This window comes from Myotis davidii, unplaced genomic scaffold (assembly GCF_000327345.1).
Source record: "Myotis davidii unplaced genomic scaffold, ASM32734v1 scaffold399, whole genome shotgun sequence".
NCBI lineage: Eukaryota > Metazoa > Chordata > Mammalia > Chiroptera > Vespertilionidae > Myotis > Myotis davidii.
Window position 1 is genome coordinate 2316831 of NW_006292094.1, and position 10419 is coordinate 2327249.

Here is a 10419-nt window from a genome sequence, read left to right on the forward strand (position 1 = left end):
CCTTTCGCCTCCCTGCATTGTGCCTACATATGCAAATTAACTGCCATCTTGTTGGCAGTTAACTGCCAATCTTAGTTGGCAGTTAATTTGACTATAGCCCTGATTAGCCAATGAAAAGGGTAGTGTCGTACGCCAGTTACCATTTTTCTCTTTTATTAGTGTAGATCCTAATTTAATATCTCATTTAATTTTCATAACATCCCTATTATATGTTAAGGGAGAATAATTATAATTCCTCAGTCTGCGAGCAAAACAAAAATTTAAGTTCTAATTCCTAAGCCTGTTTTAAGTATGGGATCAAACTGGAATCCAGGTCTCCTGTCTCCCAAACAAGTGGTCTTTTTTGCCAACTGCATTGACTGAAGTTTTCTTTGAGGCCAAGTGTTTAAGTACAATTTTAAATAAATACTTGTATTTGTATGAAAGTATTATGGCATAGAAAATTCAGTAGCCAGAGAGATGAAAAATGAGGCTTAGAAAGATTGATCTATTCAGTGTTGTATAGTTTGCAAGTGAAAGCTGCAATGGCATTTAACCCTTTTTTAATCCAGTGTTTCCCTGATAAACCAAGCTGTTGATAGATGTTGTCTTTAGTAGATGCTAATAAATATATGTTGAATACAACTCAATCTCTTCTTAAGTCTTTGACCCTTGCTAGGAAGGTTAAGTTTCAGGTTTTACAGAGAATCAGACTTTTCTCTCAGATCCCGGTTGTAGACCAGGATTACACTAGTCCACTTTGTGGAATGCCTCACTTGAATTAAATGCCTTTTGGGGGTCTAAGTAAATGGTTCTAGATCATGCAACTGACCTCTTTCTCACAGGAGCCAGGGGAAGAGTGAGGACTGAGAATACATATCAGCAGTAGGACCAACCATGAGGCCACATAAGGAGAAGCTGGGCCAGAGTTAGCCTTTGGCAGGAGCAGGGATCAGTCAGTCCACTTAGACTGCAGCACTGGATTGAGATGCATAACTAATTGTCTTTCTAGGCCCAGGCTGGGCACTTGATGGCGTTTCTTAGGCTAGAACAAGTAGCTCAGATGCCAACCCACCAGAGGGGGAGCCCAATGAAGAGCCAGGAAATAAAAATGATTATGCAAGAGATGGAATTAAATGTTGCAGTATATTTTCTCATACGGAAGAGAAAGTGAGTGGGAGCTTTACTTTAACATTAAGTATAGTACATCTTTTATATCACAAGAAAAACCAGCCTATGTTAATATTTTAAGAATTTTTTAAATGTCACTAGTTGTTAATGACCAATTCCATTTTAGAACAAATGAAGGAATGGTGAATTTCAGAATAGCTGGTACTAAGAAAGGACCAAATTCTTGATATTGCAACCACAAGACTTCTTTTTTTTAAATATATTTTATTGATTTTTTACACAGAGGAAGGGAGAGGGATAGAGAGTTAGAAACATCGATGAGAAACATCGATCAGCTGCCTCCTGCACACCCCCAACTGGGGATGTGCCCGTAACTAAGGTACATGCCCTTGACTGGAATCGAACCTGGGACCTTTCAGTCCGCAGGCCGACGCTCTATCCACTGAGCCAAACCGGTTAGGGCAAGACTTACTTCTTTAAAGTGTTCTTTGTTAAGGTCCTTTTGAAAGGTCAGCTTGTTTTTTAATGGTGCTCAGTGAAGTTGCTGTGTGTTGCTGTTTGACAGATTCATGCAGAAAAGAAAAGGAGGGATCTCAGCAGCTGAACTGAAGGCACTCCAGGGAAACCTGCCGTTGATTGCGAAAATCATCTTCGATCCTGAAATTAAAAGTAAAGCTGGAAAGGAATTTACAAACAAGAAAAGGAAGAAGTTTGGGATTGGACTTACAGGATCTGGGCTTGGAAATGCCTCAGGTAAATCATCTAGAGCAAGTGTAAGGTTTTCTGTTTTCCCATGGCAGAAAGTCAATGTCATTGCTTCTGTAAGTTCTCCAATTCGTAACACAACTTGACACACTATCTTTTTAAGACAGTTTCCTTCTGATTTCAGCTAGTTTTGAAGATATGAACTTTTTTCCATTGCTTCTATTTTCTGCTTTGCTATATAGCTTTAATTAATGAGTGTGGCACAGGGAACTCAGTGAATGGAAATTTAGTTAGAAAGGTGTACAGATCTGCTGGCTTTATGGGAGCTAACAACTCCCCTGAAACTCTCCTCATTAACCTGCCACCAAAAGCCTATTTTGTTCTTTCTGTTTTCTACTTCACAATTGTTCCTTTCCATTCATGCCTGTTGAATTTAAAAGTAAGAGGAAATTGTGTATGTCTTTCATACACATACACCCCCCCACACACATATACAGGTGTAGGTAAAAGTAGGTCTACAGTTGTGAGTACACAAAAGTTTATTCTTGTATTATTTACTCTATTTTCCAAACAACTGTAAGTCTACTTTTGCCCACCTCTGTATATACCTCCCACAAAACATGTTTAAGAGTGATTATATCCATTTATATTACTACTTTGAATTCATCAATTCTGGTTTCAGGCAATCACTGAAACAATAAATGAAGCCCTGTTAGTCCCCACTCTGCATATACAACTTCTTCCCTTTCTCCTGTCATTATCTTTTACCCTCCCCTCTTTGTGTTCAGTGCTGGGGAGAGATCTAAAAATAATGAGGGCCCGGGTGCTTAGGTGGCTTTATGTGAGGCCAGGCAGAACTATGCCCTGAGCGGAGGAAGTCAGAAACTGCTGTGACTGTGCAGTGACTCGGAGGCAGGCAGCAGAGGCAAAGAATGGGATTTGCTGGCTGATGTTCAAAAGGCCAGCGGCCTGCCTCCACCCCAGCCTCCCTGCCAAGTGGACCACACATACCCATTCAGAGTTCTTTCCCATTCAAGTTTTCATTTGCTGTTTATCAGATACTTGAATTTAGAACTATAAGACACTTATTTTGAGTTTGCAGTCTGGTAGGGTTGGGGAAAATCAGAGAAAGAAAAGAATTGGGTGGGATGTTCCAATGAAGGAAAACATGATGAGAGAGTATGTATGATAGTGTATAAAGGTATATGTATACAAAAACATAAACAGATAGACGAATAATTTTTTAAAGTTTCAGCAGAAACTTGCTGAAGAAGAACAAAAAGGCAAAGAGGAAATTTTTATTTTTCCCCATCCTCTCCCTTTATGCAAATTCAATTTCAGAGGGAGGCCTTTTACTTGTTTGGACCAATTTAGGCGTGTGAGGCCCGCCTTCATTCTAGAGTGATTTATAGACATGTTGAAATAGAAAAGGAGGATGGATTAACTCTGGGTGCTGAGGCTTTTTTTCCTTTCTTATTTATTATAGGATGAATTGTATACTTTTCAGGAGTCAGGATTAAAGCTACTGAGCTCCCAGTTACTGGTCTCACCCAGGGATTTTGGATATTTGGCTAATTGTGTCTCCATCATGTTCCTGGAGTCATTTGTTGACTAGAGATGCCCAAGTTCTCTTCGAGCTTGTTTTGAGGACTCACTTAGGATACAGAGTTAGACTGTCCCGCTAGCTCCATAGACCCCAGGAAATGGCAGCTCTCCTCTTCAGGGAATTAGTACCAAGAGTTAGTAATTAGAGATGGATTTGAAGAATATTTATAGCCTAATGGAAGTATTCATTAGGTACTGTATGCTGACTGGTGGCTAAATAAGCTTTAGTTTTTAGAGGTTAAGTATTAGGAACAATTGGCACTCATTTTTTGTTTTTATGCATTTAGTTATTTTCCTAATATAAGCCCACAGTTAAATGCTAGTTAAATGTCTTAGATGTACTACTAAACAGTAGAAGAAACACAATTGTTTTCTGAAAATAGTAGGTGTGGGGATGGGGCATATTTGCAATAAATTAGTCTTGAGTAGTCTTTCGTGTTCTAAAATTAAAACCTCTCTGTTGTAGCCTAGTGTAAGCGGAATGGATCCGCCTTTTGGGGATGCCTTTCGAAGCCACACTTTTTCGGAACAGACTCTAATGAGCACAGACCTCTTAGCAAACAGCTCAGATCCAGATTTCATGTATGAACTGGTAAGTGACATTTGCTTGTATTCTTTGATTTGTGGTAAAAAGTGTTGTGGTAGAGATTTTTACTTATAAAGGCCAAATTTGATTCTTGTGATTGTCAGTGTAGTAATTTTAGAAGGATGTATGAGCCCATTGAAAATAGTAAGAGGAATGGTTTTCTGAATATCCTTAGTCTGGTTTTTGATGAGGAGGATGGGAAGCAGTCTTTCTTTAATATGTTTAAATACTAAAGGACTTTTCAGCTGGGAAATTTAAAAATGGTAACATTGAGCAAGGTATACACACACAGAATGTGAGATAAAAAGTAGCAATTCCAAGCAATATCTGTTTTTTAGCATAAAAGTATATGACGAAGCAGCCTTTCATGTTAGTCCATTAGAGCTTCACTGAATTCTTTGTAATGGCTGCATAGTCTTAATCACATTTTAAAATTACATCTCTACTCATGGGGAGAATTTTATTTGCCAAGCCTGAAAGTTGTCACAAGGTCTTCAAAGAGCTTCTTTTTCTGTGGCTGAGTTCCAACTCTCTTTGGATTGCTCTTTGCCTCTAACTTTAAGTTCTCATTTAAGAAGGCATATTCTTCTGTGATGAAGGTGCAGTCTTTACTATTTGCTTTGTAAACGAGCTTGTTTCTAAGGAGATCCCACTATCCTTCTAGGTCAAAAATCAGGAAATATAAACTTCTTTTCAGGAAGAGTGTTTATAGTAAAGTTTAATAGGCCTTGATATTTGCACCATACTTCAACCTCTCAAGGGACATGTTTTCCCTCTTTTTTTTTCTTGCCCAAGGAAATGATGTTACGTATATGGAATGGTAAAGTTTCATGTAAGTAGCCTTTATCTTAAAATAAAACAGAGCAGAGTTCAAGCACTTGTTCATCAATTTGATATATGAAAGTGGATGGAGGTGAATATTTCTTTCCTAAAATATGGTGTGTTATTTTTTAAACCTTTCTCAGGATCGAGAGATGAACTACCAGCAGAATCCTAGAGACAGCTTCCTTTCTTTGGAGGACTGCAAAGACATTGAAAATCTGGAGTCTTTCACAGATGTCCTGGATAACGAGGGCACTTTAACCTCAAACTGGGAGCAGTGGGATACATACTGTGAAGACTTAACAAAGTACACCAAGCTAACCAGCTGTGACATCTGGGGAACAAAAGAAGTGGATTACTTGGGTCTTGATGATTTTTCCAGCCCTTACCAAGATGAAGAGGTCATAAGTAAAACTCCAACTTTGGCCCAGCTTAATAGTGAAGACTCGCAGTCTGTTTCTGATTCCCTGTATTACCCAGATTCACTTTTCAGTGTCAAACAAAATCCTTTGCCTTCTTCATTCCCTGGTAAAAAGCTTGCAAGCAGAGCAGCTGCCCCTGTGTGTTCTTCTAAGATTCTTCAAGCTGAGGTCCCTTTGTCAGACTGTGTCCAAAAAGCCAGTAAACCCACTTCAAGCACACAAATCATGGTGAAGACCAACATGCATCATACTGAGAAGGTGAACTTTCATGTTGAATGTAAAGACTATGTTAAAAAGGCAAAAGTAAAGATCAACCCAGTGCAGCAGAGCCGGCCATCGCTGAGCCAGGTTCACGCAGACGCAGCAAAGGAGAACACCTGCTACTGTGGGGTGGTAGCGAAGAGGCCAGAAAAGAAAGGGACGGAGCCTCTCCAGGGTCATGCCACTCCAGCTTTGCCTTTTAAAGAAACCCAGGAACTACTGCTCAGTCCCCTGCCCCAGGAGGGTCCTGGGGCAATTGCTGCAGGAGAGAGTAGCAGCCTTTCTGCCAGCACATCGGTCTCAGATTCATCCCAGAAAAAAGAAGAGCACAATTATTCCCTTTTTGTCTCTGACAACTTGGGTGAACAGCCAACTAAATGCAGTCCTGAAGAAGAGGAGGACGACGACGAGGATGTCGATGATGAGGACCATGATGAAGGATTTGGCAGTGAGCACGAACTTTCTGAAAATGAGGAGGAAGAGGAGGAGGAGGAGGAAGATTATGAAGATGACAAGGATGATGACATTAGTGACACTTTCTCTGAACCAGGTATTATAATGCTTAGAGGCTTACAGACTGACCTGTCATCTCCTCTTACGTGGAAATAGGAAGTTTTGCTGTGGATGCTTTCTTTGTCTTAGTGTGAGGATTAAATGACTTAATATCTTGGCTCAGATATGTAATTGCTTTTTATCTATTCAGACAGCTCTAAAATAACCACTTTTGCTCATATTGTGGCTCATATGCTGATTCCTCGAGGGCTACTTCTAAATTTATTTTATGCTAAGTACCTGATTTATCATTCTCTTGAGCAGCTGTGCAAAGATGCCAAGAATTGATTGGCTTAAAAATATTCGTTTTTTATGCACGAGTCCCTCTGTTATTGTTGAGGTACGTTAGGAGTCCCTACAGTGGGGAACCAAGAGATGATGGTTTATGTTACTCATGGCTATAACCAACAAAGCCCACTGAGTGAATAATGTACAAGAGAGCTTTTTCTTTGTCTGCCGCATCTCTTGTTTGCACAGTATTTTTCCACTTAAGAAAAATACCTGCTCTAATTGAATAAGCATGAAGGAGACTGTTTTGTTTATGTAGAGCGCTTACAAATAGAGGGAGAAAGTGAAACCTGTGGGGAAGTGGTCCACTTCAGCATTCACATGCTTGGGCTGTTGCTGCTGTTGGCTTGTGCTGTTTATTTATGAAAATGGCATTGCCAAGTGGAACACAGTTAATACACAAAGAAGTGAAGATCTTCAAGTTTAAGCAAAAGTTATTTTTTTTCCAGAAATAATGTTGATATTGTAACGCCTACGTGAAAAATCAAGTTATTAAAAAACCTTACACATTGTCAAAGAAATCCCTTTCTGTTCGTTATGATGATTGCTGGAATTGCCAGCAGTCAGTATAAACATTGGTATTTAATTTTTGGAAGGGTTTTTAAGGCATAGTAGCTATATTGTAGGCACTGAAGCACTGTTATTACTGAAAGACTCCTTTTAGTGCAATCTTACTATTACACAAATGCTTAGCTTGATGCATTTGATACAACCAAGTTGTTTGACTTGGGTGTGGGCTTGCAACTAAGGAAAAGGTACAGTAAGTTTAATGTGGAGGAAAGGAGGTTTTGCTTTTTCTTTGGTTTAGTTTAGAACTCTGTATAGTCTAGATAGAACAATTGTCTTTACTCCTTAGCAGGAAAATTTTCAACAAACTAATAAAATCTGCTTTGAAATATTTCAAGGGAAGCTGCCTTTGTAGCTGGTGCTTTACTTAGCTCCCTCCCAAAGGAAGACCAGTGTGGTCCTCAAGTCTGGCAGGTCAGCCCTCTTGCTTTGATACATGTTTAGAATTAGGATAGGGTGATAGGGGAGGGAGACCAACAGGAGACAGACAGGTAGTAACTAAGGGAAATGGAAAGTGGGAGAAAGGAAGTGCCAGCTGGTGTTTAAAGGAATAGATAAGTCAGTGAGTAAATCCCACCAACCAGGCAAGGAACGATGCTATCTGTCCCGCTTCTGGTTTTAGCTTTTCTTTTCTTTGACTTTTAACTTCACTTTAAATTCATTCTTGAGCTTTTGACTTGGTTTTGTGTTGGGCGGTGAGTGGGTCCATGAAGGGAGGCGCTTGGTAGATGGACCCTCATTTCCATTTTCTCAGCCTTTGACTCTGCTAAGGCAGGGGAACCGGTGTTACAGTTGGTGTTGTCCTGTTGGCCGCATTTCCTTGCTGGTGTGAAGAAGCAGCCAGCGCTGCTTTAAAACAGAGCTAGGGCTGGCCCTCCTCTTGGTGCAACTTAACAGTGTGGAGTGTTTGGATGGCACTGACTTCACTCACTTTCAGTTGACTTCAAGTCCAACCTCCTTGGTTAGTATCACTTATTAGTTCCCACAAATGTGAATGAATGATATTCTTAAGTCAGTACAATTTTGTGGTTGTAACTGGGCTTTATTCATATTTGCTAATGAAAATTGCCCTGTTTCTTGAAAGAAAGAGCTAAGCAAGCGACTTTAGAGACGCAAAAGTGAATTATTGGTGAGAAGCAGGATGGAATTCTTTGAAGCTGAAAAGTGGGAATAGTTATAGTTTCTTCAGAGTGCTAGTTTTGGAGTGGGTTGATTGGTTTAATTTGCAGCCGATAGTTTATAAAGGCCCTTTTGTGGCGACTAGCTCCCTGGATGCTGGTTCCTGGCAGTCCGCTGCTCCAGTGCCACGCCTACAAAGCTCCAGCAGAGGTGTAAATGGAGTTTCAGTCCCGACTCTGGACTGGCTCCCAAGCTCTGATAGAGCCTATTCTGTGGGCAGGCTACATGGCTTGGGGTCATGGAGTTACACATGGGGTAATTAAGACTCGGGCCCCCAGAATGAGAGTTTATTTTGTAATCCCTGCTAAACATTTTTACGATCGACTTTACCAGCTTAATGGCAGTAATCCTCACTAACCAAAGATGTGTGATTGGAATTTTAGGCAATAAATAATCCTTTTTTACTTTCTTTTGATAATCATGTCAGGAAGGAATGAGATCAGTATGGTAACCCATTAAATGAAATTAAAAAAAAAAAGGGAAAAGTCTCATGGGAAATGTTTGAGTGCCTCCTTTTGTGTCTGGCACTGTGTGTATTAGGCATTGGCTGTACAGAGATGAGCAGAATAGACATGATCCTTGTCTTTGTGGAGCTCAGAGTTGACCGGATCTATTTGCTGTTGTGTTTTCTGTTTTCTAATACATTTATGTGTGCTGTGACTTGCAAGAGAGAGGTGCAGGATGAGTTTCTTACAACTTATTTGACCATAGAACTCACTTGGGTATGAAGGCATATCTTTTAGTAATAGTGTTTCTTAAGACATGCTTTGCAAGATATTTAAGAACATTAAGTGCTAGACCAGTGATCTGGGAATATAATATTTCTGCATTTTACTGGATCATGGTAGTCTTTGTATTAAAAGGTGGATGACTTTAGCTACCAAGTCCATTGTGTTTGTGTGTGTGTGTACATGTGTACTATGATGTATGCTATTAGAAAATGTGAAAATATTAGGTCAAAGAAAATTGATGACCCTTTAAGTACTTAAAAAAAGACAACATATATAAAGTAATAAAACTGGTAACTAATTTGGGTGGGATAGAAGAAATAAAAATCTCATGACTCTGAATTTAATGTGGAATATATATGAAAAAAACCCCACTCAGACCATTTAACTGGATAGGCACAGGGAAAGTGGGACATTCAGCTGGAGCTAAACTCCTTGAGTTGTGGGGCCTCAGTCAGTCCCAGGCTCTGCCCCGTCATTTAAACCCTCCATGAGTGTGTTTCTTTGCGAAAAGGAGGTTAATAATCTTGTCTTATCAGGTTCTTATAAGGCTGAAATGAAGTATGTGTAAGTGAAATATGTAAGGACAAGTTGCTAGCTAAGGGAGCATATCATATAGTGTTGGGGACATGGGTTCACCTCTTTCAGTCCACGCTTCTGTGAGCTCTCACAAGTGCACGTAACCACCACCACCTGAGGAAGTTGTATATAAAAATGTTCGCCTGATGCTTGGGGCTGGAATAAACTTAAATGTGGAATACCAGTTCTTGATGTTGGCGGGAAGATCGGAGTGTTTGGGTTGGGCCATCTGCCAGTGTGAGGTGTTCCCAGGCATATGAGGGTATCTCTGCGAGCCAGTAATTTTTGGTTGACCTGGGCAAGGGCCTTTTTAAAAAGGCCATTTCAGTTGGCACAGTGTGGCCACTGCACCTTTTCCTAAGCTACGTGGAAAACTGGGAACAAGATAAAATCTTTGTTTGAAGCAAAGCATTCACACAAGTAAAAAGGCCAAAGCTATATAACAATTTTTAAAAATCGGACTTCTAGAAAGTATTGTGTCACTGAACTTGTGCATTATTTCTTAAAGAAGACATAAGGTTTGCAGCCCCACTGCTTGCCATGTTCTAAAGAGCCACAGGTGCACTCTAACGCTGTCCAGCACTTGTCCTGGCTGTTGCCTCAACATCATTTGGCTCTTCAACTGATTCTCTTTTTAAAGGTCACGTGTATTGAGGCATAATTTTCACACTGTAAAATCCATTCCCTTTGTGCACACTTCTGTGAGTTTTGACAAAGTGCATGTCATAATGTAATTACCACACTCAAGACAGAAGGATTTGATCACTCCTCCCCTCCCCAGTTTCTCTCATGTTCCTTTATAGTTAGTCCTTCCCTCCACCCCCAGCTCCTGGCAATCACTTTGTCCCTATAATTTTGCCTTTTCTAGAATGTCATGTAAATGGAATCATATTCTTAATTCTTAATCTGAATAAAACCTGGAAAAATTCTAACTCCCTCCCCCCAAAAAAACACTCAGATGTCATCACTTTCTTAGTATCATCAGTTCCAGAGGAGTCACATTTTTAGTAGGGAA

General features: G+C 40.0%; 1 protein-coding gene across 6 annotated transcripts in view; it reads left to right on the forward strand.

Moving 5' to 3' along the window:
* The window catches only part of CREBRF (CREB3 regulatory factor), a 46942-nt gene that overhangs the window by 16985 nt on the left and 19538 nt on the right, over positions 1 to 10419 (forward strand). For 3 of the 6 annotated variants that reach the window (XR_001514130.1, XM_015565097.1, XM_006765397.2), the window contains 3 exons: positions 1676 to 1863; positions 3887 to 4012; positions 4972 to 6061. Coding sequence is in view for 5 of the 6 variants with exons in the window: in XM_015565097.1 (XP_015420583.1) it covers positions 1855 to 1863; positions 3887 to 4012; positions 4972 to 6061 (1225 nt within the window). In the remaining variant the exon portion in view is untranslated. Of the gene's footprint in view, positions 1 to 1675; positions 1864 to 3886; positions 4013 to 4801; positions 4839 to 4971; positions 6186 to 10419 lie in introns of those variants that run through there. The other 3 variants (XM_015565099.1, XM_015565096.1, XM_015565098.1) reach the window with 3 other exon arrangements.